We start from the raw sequence: 22,419 nt of genomic DNA on the forward strand, positions 1-22,419 counted from the left end.
ATTTTTCTTGCTCTTTGAGTTAGGGGGACCTGCCAGTAACCTTTGAGACAATCTATTTTGCTTATAGTATTTAGCTGTACCTATTCTATCTAACAGTCATTACCCTGGGTAAAGGGAAAATTATCCGGCTTGGTCACTGAATTTAGCTTCCTGTAATCAATACAAAGTCTATGCTGGTTCCCTGGCTTTTTTCACCAAAACCACAGGAGAAGCCCAAGGACTAGAACTAGGTTTAGCTAGGTTATGAGCTATCATATAATCCATCTCTCTCTTAACAATATCAGCTTTTAGTGGATTCAGCCGATAAGGATGCTGTCTAATTGGGGTTGTATCAGTCAGTTTCAACATCATGTTCAATTAAATGAGTAAGACCTGGTTCATCCCTTACTACTTTAGGATACTTTGAAATTATTCTTTTTACATCTTTTGTCTGAGAGGGACCCAAATTATAATAATCATCAAATGAACTGAATATGTAGGAATTACTAGCCTGTTCAGCAGTTTGATTGTTAATATCCTTCGAAGGACATTCTACATTAATATTACGTTTTACATTAATATTACAAACTGAAGTCTGTGCCTTGTTATATTTTTTAAGTAGATTAATATGAACCATCTAGCTTTCTTTATTTTACCGTCACACTGTAAAAGGTAATTAACATCTCCCTTTTTATCCAGGACTTATAAGGACCACTAAACTTATACTTAAGTGAACTTCCCTCCTTCGGAAAAAGAGCTAATACTAAATCGCCTTTCTCAAAGACCCGAGACTTTGCTTTCCTGTCGTAAACTATTTTATTTTTCTGATGAGCACTTGCCTGGTTTTCTCTAGCTAAATCCCAAGCTCTAAATAACTTAGTTTTAAAATTATCAATTTTGTCTGCAACATTAACTTCTGTTTTCTATCATCCAAGTTTTCTCTCAAAACCTCTACAGGACCCCTCACTTTATGCCAAACACCAAATCAAAAGGCGAAAGACTAATGTTCACTTGGTGCTGTCTCAAGCAAACAAAGCATATGGCAACATGACATCCCAAAGATTATCTTCACCACTACATAACTTCCTAAGAATGTGTTTCAAGGTCTGGTGGAATCTTTCAATGACACCCTGACTTTCGGGATAAGGGGTAGAGGTAATGTGCTTTATACCGAAGTTTCTCATCTGGTCCTTGAAAAAACTTGCCTGTAAATTGCTCCCATTGTCAGACTGAAGTGTTTTAGGTAACCCAAATCTAGTAAAATATGCGATGAGATGTTGCACTACTGCCTTAGCTTTAGCGTTTCCGAATGGAATTGCCTCTGGGTATCGTGACATTCTATCAATAATTGAGAGTATATAGCAGTTTCCCCTCCTACTTCTCGGTAAGGGTCCCACAATATCTATTACTATGTGCTCAAACGGCTCTCCAGTAACTGGGATATTAATTAAAGGTGCTTTAGGAATTGGTTTGTTAAGTTTTCCTGCCATCTGACACTCGTGACAGGAATTTACGAAGTTCTTCACATCCCTCCTCAACGATGGCCAATAGAAAGAGTCATAAATTTTCCTAAAGTTTTGTTTACGCCCAAGTGACCGCTCATTATATTGTCGTGAGCCAAACTTATTATTTTCGGTCGTAATTTAAAGGGAATTACTACTGGTCAATTAACTTCATTACTATTAGCGAAAATCGGTCGTGACAATCTATGTAACAAGTTATTCTTCAAAATGAACTTTTCCTTAACATAATCATCATTTCCTGAGCCTTCTTCACATTTCTCAAAGATATGGTTTTAAACTTACATCATCCCCTCTGAGCTCTAATTAAGTCATCTCTTTGTAAAGATATTTCTAGAGGTGCGCTAATTAATGAGCTATCAACATTGCTACCTAGATCTAAATCATAATTATCAGAATCAGTAACAAATCCAGATCTAGTTACGATTGCTACTTCAGCTTCAGGTGTAGGAGTTTTCATTACAATAGGATTCACAAGGCAACTTTCTTTTCCTAAATCATTTCCTAATAGGATATCAACCCCTTTGACAGGTAATGTATCTGCCACCGCGACCTTAACTAGACCCGTAACGTAATCTGTGTCTAAATAAATGGTTTGCAAAGGGCAAGCAATACAAGCATCAGGAAACCCCCCAATCAAGACAAACTCATCCCCAGCAACCGGATCATCGGTTAGGGAAGACTTGAGGACAACTGATATGGCCGCACCCGTATCCCTTAATACTGTAACTGGTTTTCCTAATACCGGATTCACTTACAGCTAAACTACCTTTAGATAAGTAATTACCAAAGCTTTTAATAGTATTTTCCATTCATCCAACTGAAGTACGGAGTCACTTCCTGAACTAACTAAATTAACCGGTTTCTTTGTGTGGCCCAAATAAGTTTTATGCTTGAAGCAGTCTTTTATAATGTGACCTTTCTTTCACAAAAAAAACATTTCATGTCACTTAGATGCTTGGTAGTTTTCAATTGAGAGTTGCGTACAGGTTCCCCGCTTAATTGACGGTACCTTTAGTTTTCAAAAGTTTTAGGATGTATTTTCTTTATCCTGCCCTTCTTTACTAAATTGATGGGTCAAAGAAAACTCATCTGCTATCTAGCTATCCTTGTGAACTTGTTTACCTGACACTCTTCAATATATAATTTCATCTCTGCTGGAATGTTATTTTTAAAATCCTCTGTCAAGATTAGCTCCTTTAGGTCCTCTAACGTACTTACTTCCATGGAGTTACACCATCATTAAAATACTGTTGTTTGCACCTAGCAACTCCATGAACGTCATGCTACTATTATTTCTAAATGCCTAAATTTTAATCGATAGGCCTCTGGTACTTGCTTATAGGCTTTCAGTATAACTTTCCTTTCTGTCTCGTAATTAGCACACTGTTCGTCTGAAAGACACGAATAAACTTCTTGGGCTTTACCTGTAGAACGGACTGCAACAACAAACAATAATACTCTTTAGGACACTCTACCTGTTTCATGAGCTTTTCAAATGACTGGAAATATTTTGATACCTCACTTTCATTGAATTTTGGAACCAACTTGAGTACCGTTGTCCACCCAAACCTATCTGTCTCCACAATGGAAGTCCCCTCCAGCCCTAATGAACTAGGAGAACTTAATTTAATTTTTTGTAGTTCATGCTGTCTTAAGTTTCCTCTCCTCTGCTTCTAATTCTAATTTCTAGCTTCAGCTCTTTCGTGCCTTTCATCTCGCTCCGCAGCTTGTTGACCTTTAACAAACTCCCTTAACTCACCTCCCTCATAGCCTAACTCCTGCCCCAAAGCCACCAATTCTTTGAGCCTATCACACATCGTCCACCAATAAACTGAAGGTAAAAGCAAGGTCGCCAATTAATGTTACGGACGGGTCTTGTTTGTGACTGATTCCAGGCTCTTACGCCCTTTAACATTAATAATAGAAAAAAAAATTAAATATAAATAAATACTTATAGGAATACCTTCAGTATATATTGGTAGGCGTAAGGAAAGAAAGCTTTAAAATAAAATAATTATATTTACAAAAAACTTAACTTTAAATAATGAAGAAAAATAAATCCTAAGAACGTTTAAGGTCGATGGGATTCGATGAATGGGGGTTTTGAATTCTTGAAGGTTGGTCAGCGCCATCGAAGTCCGTTGACTAAGGTATCCATAATAGAGCTCTGAAGAATTCCATCGTCGACTAGCAATTGGAGACGAAGCAGATGCTTGGTTGATGAATACGGAGGTCGCTATCAGCAACTGAAGTCGAGTTCAGACAATCTCTTCTAAGTTACGCCAAGGTTTTGACGGGGGGAAAAGCAAATCGTATTTCGGTAGACAATACGTTTTTCACTAGGGCATAAGTAAATTACCCAGTGTGCTGGCCAGCATTCTCTAGACTGCGAAACTCCAAGACTTCCTGAAGTCGTACTTTGCCATAAACTGTTCCTGAACAATCCAGTAACATTTAAATAAAAGACCATCCAACAGGTCCATCAAAGACTATCCAACAAGTCCACCAGTATCGAGGGCCGTTCCTCTCTCGCAGTCGTGTCCAGGCTTTTTCCCCGCTGGTTCAGGGTTACACCACTCGAACTCACCCTCACGTAGTGGGAGAAAACAAATATAAATAACAGTCCTTCAACTATTCAATTACCACTAGAACAACCCATTTGCGCTCTGCAGCACAACAAACTTAACAATAATATAAAGATAAATCATATTTTCCGTAACAGACACTAATCTAAATGAAGCTAGAATATACAAAGAACGTTTAAGTAATGCCTGCAGTGCGCCGCGAGAGGTACACTGACGGCACTTACTTAATCTCAATCTTATTAATATAATATGCTTCTCCTTAGCCAGTCTGGAATTCGCAATACACTAATGCATTAAAACATAGGAATTAATCTACTGTGCTTTTAGTTAGCAATTTGAAATTCCCATTACGCCAGTGCATTACTGCATCGAAATTAATCTCATTTACTTTTCTTCAAACTGGAATTCACATTACACCGATGCCATGCCACGCAGGAATGAAACTAATTTACTTTACCTTATACGATGTGAAATTCAATATATACATATACTTCTCTTTAGGCGACCTTCAATTCGCATTACATTAACGCATTACCACACCGGAATTAATCTCATTTGCTTCCATTTAGCCAAACAGATATTCCCATTACACCGATACAATACCGATTCGGAATGGGTCTCACTTTTCTTGAGCCAATCTGATATTCCCATTACGACGATGCAATGCCGATTCGGAATTAACCTAATTTGCTTTTCATTAACCAAACAAATATTCCCATTACACCGATTCAAAACCGCCTCGGAATTAACCTAATTTGCTTTTCTTTAACCAAACAAATATTCCCATGAAGCCGATACAATACCGCTTCGGAATTAATCTAATTTGCTTTTCTTTAGCCAATCTGATATTCCCATTTCACCGATGCAATACCGATTCGGAATTAATTTCACTTACTTTTCTTTAGCCAGTGCATTAACACATCGAAATCAATTCATCTTACTTTTCTTTCACCTACCGGAAATACGCCAATTCGTCAATAATGAACAAAAAGTAGCAGAACAGTAATATAAAAAAATAATTTAACTTTCGTGTAAAACATGACCAATTTTCTCCGTGATTAAATTGACTGCCGAAAATTAACCGGGCCAAAAGCAACACCTATAATATAATTGCGTTGGGGACAGCTACACAATACATACAAAAAATTACACATAGAATAATACATTACATTACGTAATCAAATGAATGTTTGGGGGGTTCAATTGAACAGTGCAAATAGACTGAAAATAAAATTATTTTTCATTAACCAAACTCGCCACACATACACACAAACTATGTTAGGTTCTGATGCAAATAGAAAAAATTCAGTTATTTGTTTTGATATTCAACTCCCAATAGGGAATGACATAAACTCTCTCTCTCTCTCTCTCTCTCTCTCTCTCTCTCTCTCTCTCTCTCTCTCTCTCTCTCTCTCTTAAAATCTAATAACACCTTGGGTAATTGATCAAAATTTGAACAACATTCGGTAATAACCTTATTATACATCTAGTGAAAATAAAAGCACAGCTTCAAAACAATTAAAGTCAATAACATAAACTTTTCATAAGGTTTGCTTTAAAACCACGTGCTTGCTATACGACTTGCTATAAGACATTCCATAAGTTCCTGCTTTAAAAACACGTACTTGCTGTACTTTCCATTAGACTTAGCTTCAAAAACACGCGTTGTAATAAGGTTTTTAATAAATCTTTGCTTTAAAAACACGTACTACTTGCTGTACTTTCCATACGACTTTGCTTTACAAACGTGTTGTAATAAGGCTTTTATAATAAAGTTTTGCATTAAAAACACGTACTTGCTGTACTTTACATAAGACTTTGCTTCAAAAATACGTGTTGCTATAAGGCTTTTAATAAATCTTTGCTTTACGTACTTTCCATAAGACTTTACTTTAAATTAAAAACACGTGTTGTAATAAGGCATTTAATAAATCTTTGCTTTAAAAACACGTACTTGCGTATACCTTAATAACAGTATATTTGAAGTTTACTGTGAAAGGCGTATAAAGCAAGTTTGCTTTCGGATGGACGTTGTAAAGTATATCAGATTACAAAGTTTTTGTATGCAGCAAGCAAGTGCTTTTAAAGCACAGACAAGAAAAGTCTTATAACAAGCACGTATTTCTAAACCCCAGATTTTCGAAAGTTAGACTTTGTTATAAAAACACGAGCTTGCTACATAAAAAAAAATCTAAAATCCGATATATTTCACAACGTCAACACATCCGAACGCACGCTGCTTTACGCGGCGTTCGTAATCGGACATCAAAATTTATACATTTATTACCCACAACTCGACGACCGAACGTAACCCAAGGATTACTATGGTCGGTGAGCAACAGGTTGCAGTTGTGGGGGCGTGAAGGTCAGAAGACTCGGCAGTCAATGGACTACGGGGAATAAAGTCGGAAGTCTGAAACGTCATATAGAGTCGAGCGGTGATATCGAAAAACTGCTTGCTGCTGCTCCTGTCAATTTCTCACCGAGAATTGGTAGGTTGGGAAATGCGAAGGGGTGGAATTTAACACCACTTCTCTCTCTCTCTCTCTCTCTCTCTCTCCTCTCTCTCTCTCTCTCTCCTTCCCTTCCCGCGTTCGTTTCCAGCATCCGTTTCCAGCATTGGCTGCTGGAGTTGTATAAGTCTGTAGCCACCGGGATGTAATTAGATAAGACAGTGTTTTTAACATTGAATCGTTGTTCCTAGTCAACAGGATCTAATTAGATATTATATCACTTTAACATGCTAAAATCGTTGCCACTAGAGAACTGGATCTAATTATTACTAGTTTTAACATGCTGGAATGTTTCCACTAGCCAACAGGATCTAATCAGGTACTAGTTTTAACATGCTGGATCGTAAGTCACTAAATAATAGGATCTAATTAGATACTATATAATTTTACCATGCTGGATTCGTTGTCACTATCCAAAAGGATCTAATTAGATTCTAATTTTAACAGGTTGGAATCACTACCAATGGCCAACATGATCTAATTAGTTTCTAGTTTTAACAAGCTGGAATAGTTGTCACTAACCAACAGGATCTAATTAGACTGATTTTAACAGGATGGAATAGTTATCACTAACCAACAGGATCTAATTAGTTACTAGGAATCATTGTCACTACCCAAAAGAACCTAATTAGATTCTAGTTTTAACAAGCTGTAATCACTGTCACTACCCAACAGAATCTAATTAGACTCATTTTAAGGCTGGAATCACTGCCATTAAGCAACAGGATCTAATTAGATACTAGTTTTAACAAGCTGGAATCACTGTCACTACCCAACAGGATCTAATTAGATTCTAGTTTTAACACTAGATAAGAGGTTGTAATAATGTGAAATCGGTTAATGGTATAAACCCTAACCAAAGTTGAATTGACATCTCAGTAGATTTTGCTATTCAAACTATTGGATAGAAATATTCTAGACGTGTACAAGCTCTATATATAAGCAATGCCTTTACGCAGTCAGACACACTAAACATATAATCATTCATTTTCGTTAATATAAATGAATAAACTGTACCATACGTAATACATCATGATTAGCATTTATGTAAAAACTTAACTATAGGCAATACACTTAAAAATAAATACTTTACTATTACCACAGCTCCAACGTCAGCGCATTGTGCCAAGGGCAAGAACAACAATTAATTCTGGGCACCAACCTTAAAGCAAGTTGACTCGTTGCAGGACAATATCATAAAATACACTTTGAAGTATTTAAAAATACACAGTGAAGTAGTTCAGTATAAAAAGGATGCTGTCGTCTACATTTATTGTGGCAAATCTAAAGAAAACATTCTTTCATTTTTTACAAAGTTCTTCAATCTAAGAGAGTACCAGGACTGAAATTTTAGTTACTTATTTTTTCATTTAATCATTAATTGTTTTTATTGATTTGCTTTCCAAACGACAACACAAGCAAACGCACAAACAAACGTATATATATACATTATATATATTTATATATATATATATATATATATATATATATATATATATATATATATATATAATATATAATAAATGGGGATACAATCCACAATGATGTAACATCCTTCTGTAGTTTAAAATATATATTTCTTGTACAGGAACTTATAGCTTTCGACCATCAGATGGGAACAAGACCACAGCAATGGTCGAAAGCTATAAGTTCCTGTATAAGAAATATCATTTTAAACTACAGAATGGTTTTACATCATTGTGGATTGTAACCTCATTACTTAGAGGTACGACATAGTACCTAGCTTCTGCATATATATATATATATATATATATATATATATATATATAAATATATATATATATATAAACAATAAACACATTAAATTAACTTATGCGATACGGACTTCCATTGTGAAAACTATTAAAATAATTTCCCAGTCACAACATGGAATAGAGAGCACCACCTCTTCCACCAGCGTAAATGACCGAATAAAAACGCTAATTAAAATCATCTCCCACAGCAATAAATTAATCAATATGTGATTATGGATCGAGTTCATGTATATAAATACACGTATACAAACATTCAATAATTAACTTTTCCCCTTACAGGGGTGACTGCAGAAGAAGAAGTGACCCTTGTGTTAACAAATAAAGATGGCTTTATAATATATATATATATATATATATATATATATATATATATATATATATATATATTTATATATATATATATTGACGTAACGTATATTAGGATTCTAAGTTTTTGCTTGTATTTATAAAACGCATATTTTAAGATCTTGCGCGACATGTTTGAAGGAGTCACTTTTGTCTTTTGTCTTTTTTTTTTTTTTTTTTTTTTTTTGCTCCATTTTTTTCTAAGTAGTCAGTTAGTAGATATATATATATATATATATATATATATATATATATATATATATATATATATATATATATATATATCTACTACTGGACTACTTAGAAAAAAAAATGGAAAAAAAAAAAAAAAAAAAAAGACAAAATGACTCCTTCACATGTCGCGCAAGATCTTAAAATATGCGTTTATAAATACAAGCAAAAACTTAGAATCCTAAATATACGTTACGTCAATATACTGATAGGAACACACGGGATCTATTAAAAAACAACAGGCCCACGCATTTATCACATTAGCTTTAAGTATGTCATAATGGGTCCAACAGACTCAGCCAATGACAGCGAACATCGAGAAATATTTTGATTGAAGGAAGACGCCAAGCATAGGGCCAACTTGATCAAAAACAACCCTTCCCCCCTTGGGCACAGGAGGGGGGGGGGTTGTGGTACATACACGTCTTCACGCATGATTTAACAAGCTGAGCTCTTCATTTCAAGCAAATATGAGAAAAGAAAGAAGTATCTCGAGCACAAATATGGTTAAACTAGACTGTCATAGATAAAATATACACGTTGCGTTTAAGTAACATAAATTTCTCTCTCTCTCTCTCTCTCTCTCTCTCTCTCTCTCTCTCTCTCTCTCTCCAAACCAGATCTAGGATAAAGGATAAAAAATGGGAACATTCACTGATAACCGATTTACTTATCTCGGTTAAAAAAAAAAACAGTAGCTTACAACATTTAGCATCTATAGTGTAAATATTTTATTTAGCATTTAAAAACAAGTCCTTGCTACTTACAAGAACTTAATGATTTCTCTCTCTCTCTCTCTCTCTCTCTCTCTCTCTCTCTCTCTCTCTCTCTCCAGGTATGTAAATTTTTTCAAGGTCCACCCGTTTTGAGGAAAGTCTTTGAGAAATCCTAATCCTTGCAACTCTCTCTCTCTCTCTCTCACTTGAGAATAATCCCCTAAATCTTCGGTATCCAACGCCATACTAACAAAGACAATAGCAGAACAATCCCCTGAATAAACACTATATATCCCTGTCAAGAGAAAACACAGTGTCGCTTCCCTTCAATGTCGAAATATAAATAAATAACCAAACGGACGAAGAGTGTTATCTTATTAAGCAACGGGATATCTAATATATTAAATGAATGTGAAGTAATAAAAAAAACAAATGGAATAAAAAAAAAACATTCTAAATCAACAACAGGCAATAAATAAAAAAAAACAGCATTTTAAATCAACAACAGGTAATAAATTCGGAAAAAACAAATGGAATTTTAAATAATCAAGTTATTCTAAATGAACTGCAGATTACATCAGAGGTCTTAATAAACTTACGGGTCAGACTGGAAAAATCAAGTTCAAATGTTACAATAGCAGACCAAAACTTAATAGTAAGTAAAAATGGACTAGAGTGCCAAAGATGAGGCCGAATCTCGGGATGTTTTAAGACCAAGACAAGAGGCAAAAAGAGATGTAATACATCACTACCCTACAGCAATTCTCTTTGTTACTTTGTAATTTACTTACATTTTTATCTGTTTATTTAATAATCTGCTAATTTACTTTTCTTTCGAATAGGTGATATCTTCTCTGTTTTCTGTTACATTCTGTCACTTCTCTCGAATGAGTACCGTGGTTAATAATAATAATAATAATAATAATAATAATAATAATAATAATAATAATAATAATAATAATAATAATAATAATAATAGCTCCAGGACTCATGCAGAAGAGTGTGATCCTAGAAACGGCGCACATACTAAGAAAAGTGATGGACTCCTAAGGAGGCAGGATGCAACCCGGAATCCCACACTATAAATACCACCCAGTCGAATTGGAGGACTGTGATAGACCCGGCCCCAGCGCCCCCCCCCCCAAAAAAAAAAAAAAAAAAATAATAATAATAGCAAGTTCAAAAAATCTAAACTGACAATATATGAAGAAAAAAATTAGTTAACAGGTAATTTCTTTTCATTTTTTAATCCCCAAAAAATCTAATAACGCCTAATGGGACGCACGTAGCAGAATCCCTCGTGCATGAGCAATTTCTCGAAATCACTGAACTATTCTCTCTCCAGGTTTCCGCTTCCATATTCCACGACAATCGAGGGATGGAGGTAATGGTCTGACTGGGTCGTGTTTCTTCATTTAAAAGGGGAATGCCATTATTATTTCGCCGTGTTCCTCATTACGGATGCCTCAAGATGACACTGTGTCGCAATTTGTAATTCAGTGTCACTTCTGTAAATTTCTTTCAAGGCGAATGAATCTTCAAAACTGAATACTTGATACCTCAGAGAGAGAGAGAGAGAGAGAGAGAGAGAGAGAGAGAGAGAGAGAGAGATTCATCAATACGAATGAATCTTCAAAATAAATACTTGATATCTGCAAAACACACACACACACACACACACACAGTTACAAGGATTAGGATATCTCAAAAGACTTGTTCCTCAAAAACGATTGAACCTTGGAAGAAAACATTGCATAAGAGGAGAGAGAGAGAGAGAGAGAGAGAGAGAGAGAGAGAGAGAGAGAGAGAGAAAATAATTCTTGCACGACCTTTTCGAACATGAATACCCTCTCTCTCTATCCCACGGCCTAGGTTTTAAGTTTTCCTCTGACGTAATTCAAACCCTATATTATCGTCTCCGGGACCCGCATCGCACACTCAATTAACATTCGCGTGGTCGCTCTGCTTTTCCTCTAACCTTTATTTTCGGTTTATTTAGAAGCTCGGCACCTCAGCCCGAATACTAATTACAGCAGCGGAGTCGGTTTATTCCTTGCCAATCGCCCGGCCGTAAACACTTCTGCAATTTACCCAAACACAAGGCTTCCTTCCGCCGCGAGACTAACATGGGGAGGAGGAGGAGGAGGAGGAGGAGGAGGAGGAGGAGGAGGAGGAGGAGGAGGAGGAGGAGGAGGAGCGGTGAGAGGGGGGGGGTCAGTCTGTGCCAAAAATCAGTCATTGCCAAAATAAAGAAAAATTAAATCCTTTATAAAAAGAAGCAAGCTATCCATCATTATGATTATAATAAACATGTAGCCAATTCACATTTTTTAAGTATATAGTATTTACCATAATACGGGAAAATTAAATGTATACTGAGGAAACTTGAATTAACCAGCTTCATCAACAAATCTAAAAATATACCTTAATATGTTTACATCATCTCGGAATACCCTGGAGATATGGTAATAAACTCTAGGCCTGCAGATATAGGGTAGGGTATCATTCCAAGATTATATCAGACGAGGATATACTGAATAAATTATATTCAATGGCTTCGAGGAAATCCAAGACTGGATTGGTCTGAGTTGGTTTACATACTGGCATCACTACTGCAGAGGGTCAGAAAAAAAAACTATTACCTATCAACCGTTCAATCTTTCAAAAAAAAATCAGAACGTCACTAGAACAGATAACACGTGTAAAACATATCTTTAAATCTGTCCATATTTCTCCCATCCCTCCCTTTTATCACCAACATTTCTCACTCGGATTTCTATCACGGTTTAACGGATTTCTTCCTCTCCCATAACGGATGTTTCCTATAAATTCTGAGAAGACGATCACCCTTTGCTTTACGACTATTGACGACTTCACGTAGCTTGAGTGTGACTTGCCAAATAAGAGAATTTCTCTTTTCTTCATTAAATAATACTACAATATTTTCTCAATACTTCCTATATAAAGCTATGCTTTATATATGTGAAGCTTTGTACTGTAGCCCAGGTCTTGGAACTGCATTATGAAGAAGCCTATGTAGCACTAATATAATAATATATCTATATATATATATATATATATATATATATATATATATATATGTGTGTGTGTGTGTGTGTGTGTGTTATATATATATATATATATATATATATATATATATATATATATTTATATATATTATGTATGTGGATAAAATAAAGTTAACCAAACAAATGTATAACTAAGCCAAAGTGAATCTTACAGAGAACTCGTTTATAAATTAGTTTTGTCTTCAAGTTGGGAAAGGACGTAATTCAATCCTTGACCGCCGATATTCGTGGAATTAAGAAAGTGAGTAATCTCCTCTCTCTCTCTCTCTCTCTCTCTCTCCTTCTTCAATGCCCGTATAAATTTGCTAAGGGCTGACAAACCTAACCAATCACAATCTTAATAATTTTTGCACCTTTATCCAGACACTTGATTGGCCCTCTGAGAATTGAAGGGAGATTAACGAATGAAAAAAAGGAAATTGCAACATACTGGCAGAACGATATAAGAGAGAATTCACCCCTAGAATAGATAATGAAGATAATGATATAGAAGTAAGGGATGAAATAGTGAATATTTAGCTGACATAGATATTAATGAAGCTGATATTGTGCAGGCTATTAATGAAATTAAAAATGGAGCTGCTGCCAGGGCTGATGGAATTCCTGCTATTTTGTTAAAGAAAGTAGTTCATTCTATCGCAAAGCCACTTGCAATATTATTAAGACAAAGTGTAGATACAGGCAAGATTTATGATGAGCACAAATTAGCATATATTACCCCTACTTTCAAAAGTGGATCAAGACTAGAGGCAAGTAATTATAGGCCTGTGAGTCTAACATCACATATTATGAAAGTGTATGAAAGGGTAATGAAGAAAAATATTATGAAACATTTATAAAAAATAATTTGTTTAATAAAGGACAACATGGTTTCGTACCCGGAAAAAGTACACAAACCCAACTGTTAGTCCACCGTGAGAACATATTCAAAAATATGAAAAGCGGAAATGAAACGATGTGGTTTATTTAGACTTTGCAAAAGCTTTGATAAAGTAGACCATAATATATTAGCGAAAGAAAATTAGAAAATACAATATCGTGGATAAAGTAGGAAGATGGTTAAAAGAATTTTTACACAACTGAAAACAGATAGTTATTGCAAACGACGAGAAATCGGATGAAGCTAAGGTAATATCCGGTGTGCCGCAAGGTACGGTGTTTAGCTGCAATACTGTTTTGTTATTATGATTGAAGACATAGACCATAATGTTAAGGATTCGGTAGTGAGTAGTTTCGCAGATGACACAAGAATAAGTAGAGAAATTACTTGTGATGAAGATAGGAACGCTCTACAAAGAGACCTTAACAAAGTATATGATTGGGCAGAGTAAATAGGATGGTATTTAACTCTGATAAATTTGAATCAATAAATTATGGAGACAGAGAAAGAAAGCTATATGCATATAAGGGACCTATAATGAGACATCACAAATAAGGAAGCAGTTAAAGACCTTGTGTGATGATGAATAGGAACATGTTATGCAATGAACAAATAGCAACTCTGTTGGCAAAATGTAAAGCAAAAATGGGAATGTTGTTACGGCACTTCAAAACAAGAAGCTGAACACATGATTATGCTTTATAAAACATATGTTCGTAGTCCACTTGAATATTGCAATATGATATGGTACCCACACTATCAAAAGGATATTGCACAAATAGAGAGTGTACAAAGGTCCTTACAGCTAGAATAGAAGAAGTTAAGGACCTAGATACTGGGAAAGACTACAATTCTTAAAATTATATAGTCTAGAAAGGAGAAGAGAACGCTACATGATAATTCAGGCCTGGAAACAGATAGAAGGAATAGCAGAAAATATCATGGAACTAAAAATATCAGAAAGAGCAAGCAGAGGTAGATTAATAGTGCCCAAAACTATACCAGGAAAAATAAGGAAAGCAAACGGACAGGACTTAATCACTACGCACCAGCATCGATATGCAGCTCCTATTCAATGGCGTTGCCAGCTCATCTGAGGAATATATCAGGAGTGAGCGTAGATGTTTGTTTAAGAATAAGCTCGACAAATATCTAAACTGCATCCCAGACCATCCAAGATTGGCAAGATGCAAATATACCGGAAGATGTACTAGCAACTCTCTGGTAGACATTAGAGGTGCTCACACTGAGGGACCTGGGGGAACCCCGAAAAGATTTAAGGGCTTTTAGGGTCTGTAAGGTCTCTCTCTCTCTCTCTCTCTCTCTCTCTCTCTCTCTCTCTCTCTCTCTCTCCTCCACAAAACAGCCCTGACCATTACTCCAGCGGCTAACAGATAGTATTTCACTGTCACTTTCCTAGCGATGGGACAAGACCCTGGCCCTCCCATTTCCAAGGGCGCCCTGCTGACAAGGAACTTCTGGTCCGTCAGAGTCATAAGTCATTCGTTCTTTTACTGTGAACGGTTTTGAACTCTCCCTTCTGCCAAGAGTCTACGAATTATAAAGTAACAGGAATCTTTTCCTTCATGCGAGAGAGAGAGAGAGAGAGAGAGAGGAGAGAGAGAGAGAGAGAGAGAGAGAGAGAGTGATTGAATTGCGGTCTCCCTCTACTTGTTTGCTTAAGAATAAAGTTAATCGTCGTGTTTATTCTGATCTTGACCGAGCAATCGGACCTGAGTTTTTTCTCGTCCATTCGTACCTCGTAGGTTATATATATAGTATATGTATATATATATATATATATATATATATATATATATATTTATTCCTCAGTTTACATTTACGGATGTTCGTTATTTTACAGTCAATTTCTTTTGATACTGACGTTGAAATATATATATATATATATATATATATATATATTATATATATATATAATTTCAACTACCCGTTTTTTGTATGTAGCCCGCCCAGGTTTATATATATATATATATATATTATATATATATTATATATATATATATATATTATTATATACACACACACACACACACACACATATATATATATATATATATATATATATATATATAGATATATATATAATATAAACCCCCTTCTGGATTTATATCTACCGAGGTTCTTATCTTAGTCATTTTTCTTGTCCCTAACGTTAAAATTGAATAAATAAATAAATGAAAACTCTAGGAAAACCTCATCATGGAGTTTTTTTTATAGACTCTTTCGTAGATCTTTTTTTTTTTAAACCCTCCTCGCCGGTTAAATCTAGCGATGTTGTTTTTACGTTACAGGCCTTTTTTTCTTGGAACTGACGTTAAAAATAAATAAATAATATAAAATAAAAACTAAGAACTAAAAATGATCTGTCATGCTCCTGTCAATCGTTGCGATAACCCAACCCAGGCAAGACATTTTGACAGATGCTGATTCTGTGTCGCCAGAGAAAGAGCATCCAAATCATGTTACCCATCTTTCGTGGGGATTTGCCCCTGAATGTACTATATATACAAGGAGCCTCAGAAACCGTCAACCTCTCTCTCTCTCTCTCTACCTCTCCTTCAATGTTTGAAATAAATTTGGCTATGGGATGGTACAAAGTTTAAGTAAGTACATTTCTTAAAAACATTTTGTACTTTTCATTCCTGACCTGGTCTTGTCACTACTACTACTAACTACTAACTACTACCTACTACTACTAACTACTACTACTATCCTCCCTCTCTCTCTCCTCCTCTTCCTCTATCTCCGGTCATCTTCTTCTCGTTCCTCTTCTCTCTCTCTCTCTCTGTCTGCATAAATTTACTATTGGACGAAACCATCAGCAAGTAGATTTCTTAATATATTCTGCAGGCCTGTCACCACCCTCTCTCTCTCTCTCTCTCTCTCTGTCTGCATAAATTTACTATTGGAACGAGACCCTCAACAAGTACATTTCTTAATATATTCTGCACTTTTATCCAGACAGGTCTGTCACCACCACCACCACTCTCTCTCTCTCTCTCTCTCTCTCTCTCTCTCTCTCTCTCTCTCTCTCTCTCTCTCTCATTGTCTGCATAAATTTTTCTATCGGACGACACCCACAACAAGTACATTTCTTAATATATTCTGCACTTTATCAAGAACAGGTCTGTCACCACCACCACCTTCTCTCTCTCTCTCTCTCTCTCTCTCTCTCTCTCTCTAAGCTGCATAAACGCTTACATGACTCCCGGTGTGCTATTCGTACACTGGATACTCTTCAACCATGTAGAGACCTACCATGTGGAAAAGCAACCGGAACATGACGGATACAGATGGGGGAAAGGAACACGGGGGTGGGGGTGTGGGTGGGGACGGGGGTGGGGAAGGGAAGAGGGACACGACCCCTAGGTTGTTGATACTGGTAGTGACCATAGGAGTATGTTTACAGTGCAGGATCAAAGACATTCAACGCATACAAACCCTGTCCCTGCCTGCCTCTCTCTCTCTCTCTCTCTCTCTCTCTCTCCCTAAGCTGCATAAACGCTTACATGACTCACGGTGTGCTATTCGTACACTGGATACTCTTCAACCATGGAGAGACCTACCATGTGGAAAAGCAACCGGAACATGACGGATACAGATGGGGGAAAGGAACACGGGGGTGGGGGTGTGGGTGGGGACGGGGGTGGGGTGGGGAAGGGAGAGGGACACGACCCCTAGGTTGTTGATACTGGTAGGTGACCATAGGAGTATGTTTACAGTGCAGGATCAAAGACATTCAACGCATACAAACCCTGTCCCTGCCTGCCTCTCTCTCTCTCTCTCTCTCTCTCTCTCTTTCTCTCTCTCTCTCTCTCTCTCTCATACACACAACATATATATATATATATATATATATATATATATATATATATATATATATATATATATATTATACGTATATATATCTCTGAGAGCTTTGATTATCTTGAAAAATGACATCACTTCTTTTCAAAGACAATTTCAAGCATACACATGTATACACATATACAATCATGCATACAAATATATTTACACAAACGAGCATACAGCGCATTACTGGCTCTTATTACTCTCTTTACACAGTATGGCAATCAATATTTACTCTCATAAAGGTTCGGAGCCAAATTGATTTTGTTATAGTAGTGATATGCCAGGGAAAACCCATCCTTGAAAACGAATGGCATCCTGAGAGGAGACCGTAGAAATTAATATAAATAAATAAATAAATAAATAAACATTAAAAAAAAGAACCATCAACATTCTTGCCCAACAGTGATTCAACAACATGCCACAAGCAAAATGCCCACATGACAAGATCTTGATTGGCAGCAAGTATAAAGTTAACTCTCGTCTGACTGCACGTAATTTGGGGGCGTAGCACCAATTAGGGTCATTACCACAGTTTCAATTATTAACTAAAAAATATAATCACACGACGCAATTTAAATTAAGTAAAATAATTATCCTACCCAGCGTCCTTTGAGCCAAATCCCGTTGCATGACGTAACCTCAGATTTGCTCTCGACATCAAACGAATGGCAAGTGCCACGGGGAGGAGGAGGTAGTAGTCTTCTCGCAGCGCACATGGCCTATTGAACGTCGTCATTGTCGAGAGACATTGCCACCAGATTGAAAGATATGAATGACTTCAAAGCAATTTATCTAAGACGCCTTAAGGAAGCATTGGCTAATATGCAATTGGTTTGGTGCATAAGTTGGGTGGAGAACATGAGAACATGCATGTGCATATGTTACTTTCAAGTATTTCGAATATCATGATATTGAAAGTAGCCAGGTGTTTATTTGTGCATTTTCACAATATAAGCGTTATATATATATATATATCTTTTTTTCCTTTTTACATAAAACCAGTTGAAAGAAACACTGTGAAACGGGTTAATAAAATGCAACACGTGATTGACGAAAAAATATGACATTATTTCCAACTGAAGTAAACACAATCTAAAATTTTGAAACAAACACACGTGAAGGACTGGGCCTCTCCCAAAAACAAACTCAAACAAACAGATTCACAAACCTAAACCGTAACTAACAAAGATTTAAGCCTCACGAACTTAACGAGCCAAAAATGAACAATGGAGTAGAGCGAATCATCCTTATGCAATGAAATAAACTACTGGAAACTCCGGATGGTCCCAGCCAATTACGAGTGAGGGAAAGAGAAGGAAGCAAGGAAAGAGGGAGAACACGAATCCGATCAAAAGGAAGAAGTTGAGGGGGGGCCACGCCCCCTTTTACATACGCGGAGGGGAAGGGATGGAGGTAAAACCACTATGTGGAAGGAGTACAAGAGAATGTATTTATTGTATGTGTGTATGTATTTACGTATGATATATATATATACATATATATATATAATATATATATATATATATATATATATATATATATATATATATAATAATATATATATATGTAAGTATGATGGTGTGTGTTTGGAATGAGTACTTCTTCAACCACGCCTTTCTATATTAACAGTCTCACTCTTTTCTCGTGTACGTTTCTATGCATTTATGAATGTATGGAATATGAATGCATACATTCATAAATCTACACACACACACACACACATATATATTACTATATATACATATGTTTGTGTGTGGGTATACGAAGTTCAAGAAGAAGAAAAAGGAGAGAGAGAGAGAGAGAGAGAGAGAGAGAGAGAGAGAGAGAGAGTAGCAGCACCAGCAGCAGTACCCTAACTGCAAAACATCAACAATTGGAGCCATGGCAGCAGCAGCTGCACTGTTGCTAGACAGGCGCATGTTTACTCGACTAGGGATCCCCCCATTTCGAACGGCCATGGAAGGGGATTAGAGCAGGGGGAATGGACGAGAAGGTGCATAGGGGAAGGTGAGGGGGGGGGGGGAGCTGTTAAACAAGGATTGGGAAGCACTACTGCTAAATCGCTCACAAGCCTTTCTTTTCTTCCTGTTCTTTTGTAATCACCTCTTTGCTATGTAATTACGACAATCTGAGTCATGTCATTTTTTTTCTGAATCTCCAGCTAAAAGTAGGGTTTTCTAGTATCAATCTTTTGGAGGCTTCAAACTATTACGTTTATTTACCAAAATTAAGTAATGGCTATCATATAGCCGACACTTATCCTAAAAGGCAATCCATATTGATGTTCAGAAAAAAAATAAAGCGAAAATTCATTCACCCTACCTTCTTCGGAGGATACCTATAAAAAAATAAATCATTAAAAAAAACGGCCAAAACACCCAAGAAACTAAAAAGGAAAAACAGAGAGAACACTATCAATTAGTAACAAAATAATTAAACTTACAATAAAAAGAATGACAAAGAAAACAAGGAGTGATCCGACCTCCAGCTTATTCGGGGCCCGTGCTAAAATCTACGGTCAAATAGAACGTTGTTTCAACAATGAAAATTAAAATAAATACGCTATATTTCATATGAGATCATTTTTCTGTACTGCTAAACACGCACATTATTTCTTACATAAAACGAAAATTAAAATAAATACGCTATATTTTATTACAAATAATTTTTATGTACTGGTTAACATGCGCATTGTTTACTTCTTACATTTTCATTCTAATAAATAAATCATAAATATCCCATCCTAACATTCCTGTATCTTGAACTCAACGCAAGACACCTTTTTCAGACATTTATCGGGTCTTCCATAAACCTTTCCTACCCCCTCCAACAACAAGAACAACAAGAACAAAGTAGTTCGTAGGCTTACTCCCCGAGTAAGCGAACAATAAAAGCTAAAGGCGAAGCTAGACGAATCAATTTGGACTCCCGAAGAGCAAAGGGCGAAATCTCTTCTTAAGTCCGAGCGGCGGCTCAAGCTAAACCTTGAGGTCTTGGGTGATACCCTCTGTCCCCAGATACTCTCTGTACCCCAGACAACAAAGGGACCGAAAGATGAGATTTGGTTTGTTTGTTTGTGTGTTTGTGTGTATTAAAAAATGAATAACTTGAACACGAAATATATAAGACGTGATGCTATGTATAAATAAAGGTAAATGCCACAGAGGAAAAAAAATACAGAGCTGCCGAGGTCTTTCGGTCTTAACGACCCTTTATTGAAGGCAAGACTGATCAGAACAAATATATATATATATATATATATATATATATATATATATGTATATATATATATATATATATATATATATATATATATATATATATAATATACATATACACATGTATAAATATATCTATTTATATATATTCATGCGTATACATACAGACTGTGGGAGGGGAGCAGAACCCGGTAAGAACCACAAAACAAAATCAGTAATAATAATAATAATAATAATAATAATAATAATAATAATAATAATAATAATAATAATAATAATAATAATAAACAAAATCATACACAATAACTGTCCACAAAAAGAGATAATAACATTTACGGGTAAACAGTCAACACTGCATCAAAGTAAAAAAAAAAACTAAAAAAAAAAAAAAAAAAAAAAAAAAAAAAAAAAAAAAACTAAAAAAAAAAACTAACCAAACATCGCCCGACTAAATACGTAAATACCAGCATACAATCAATAAATCAACACACAATTAAGCGACGACCAATCAGGAGAGACAATCAGCGCAACGCAAGAAACCATACACAACTGAAAAAAGAATAATTAATAATCATGCTGCCATCTATATAAACGTAATAAAAAATGGAGTGGGGGAGCGATAGCAAATATATCAGTTTGTGTTTGCGCGAAACAAAATGACCTTGAAACGCAACACATCAGGTATTGACTGAGAGCAAGCAAATGTTTTATGGTATTATAATTTTGGAGGTCAACGATGACTTCCGGTGTGCTTGTGCCAGTGTGCCAACACAAAGATAACTTTAAGAGCGTATAAATCCGTTGAGGAGGAGGAATGAACAATAAAAAATAAAATAAAGAGAGATAAGTCGCATTACTATTATTATTATTAAAATACTTTTACCAGGCCACTGAGCAGATCTTCAGCTCTAACGGGGCTGCCCCATATTTTTTTTTTTTTTTTTTTTTTTTTTTTTTTTTTTTTTTTGGTTTTTTTTTTTTTTTTTTTTTACTGAAATGAAAACTATTGTGTTGGCTTTGTTTGTCCGTCCGCATCTTTTTTCTGTTTGCCCTCAGATCTTAAAAACTACTGAGGTTAGAGAGCTGCAAATTGGCATGCTGATCACCCTCCCTCCAATCATCAAACATAACAAATTGCAGCCCTCTAGCATCTGTAGTTCATATTCTATTTAAGGTTAAAGTTAGCCATGCTCGTGCAGCAGGGCCGTGGCTAAAGTTTCATGGGCTGCGGGTCATACAGCATTATACCAAGACCACCGAAATACAGATCTGTTTTCGGTGGCCGTGATTATACGCTGTACAGAAAACTCGATTGCGCGATGATACTTTAGCGCACTTTTTCCTTGTAAATTTTCGTTCACCAAAATCAATATCCGCTAATTATTACGAACGACACGTTCTACATGTCTCACCTGAAATGCCTGATTTGTTTATTTAATCGATCAACCATGGTAAGTTACTTTGTATTTGCCTGCCATTTCTATCTATTTCACTGACTTCTACGGAAACTACGATCAGTCTGAAAGTTCATATGTTTCAGATCTCCGAAAAAAAAAAACTGTTTTCCCTCCATTTCCAGCAATTTTAACTAAATGTCATATCACAGGGAAAACAATCCATTGCAATACTCGATACTTTAATTGTACACCAGGGTTTTTTTTTAAATGCGAACAAAGGATTTCACTGGCGAAA

The 22,419-nt window shown here is 35.9% G+C and overlaps 2 protein-coding genes across 2 annotated transcripts in view; one reads left to right on the top strand and one right to left on the bottom strand.

Annotated features, from left to right (window-relative positions):
* LOC135195050 (kalirin-like) overlaps window positions 1–22,419 on the bottom strand; it is a 1,052,038-nt gene that overhangs the window by 800,095 nt on the left and 229,524 nt on the right.
* The window catches only part of LOC135195522 (uncharacterized), a 7,687-nt gene continuing 2,477 nt past the window's right edge, over window positions 17,210–22,419 (top strand). Inside the window, exon 1 of the mRNA XM_064221765.1 lies at window positions 17,210–17,303. Within this exon, the coding sequence (XP_064077835.1) occupies window positions 17,210–17,303 (94 nt within the window). The remainder of the gene's footprint in view (window positions 17,304–22,419) is intronic.

Source organism: Macrobrachium nipponense, chromosome 20 (genome assembly GCF_015104395.2).
Source record: "Macrobrachium nipponense isolate FS-2020 chromosome 20, ASM1510439v2, whole genome shotgun sequence".
NCBI classification, from domain to species: Eukaryota; Metazoa; Arthropoda; class Malacostraca; order Decapoda; family Palaemonidae; genus Macrobrachium; species Macrobrachium nipponense.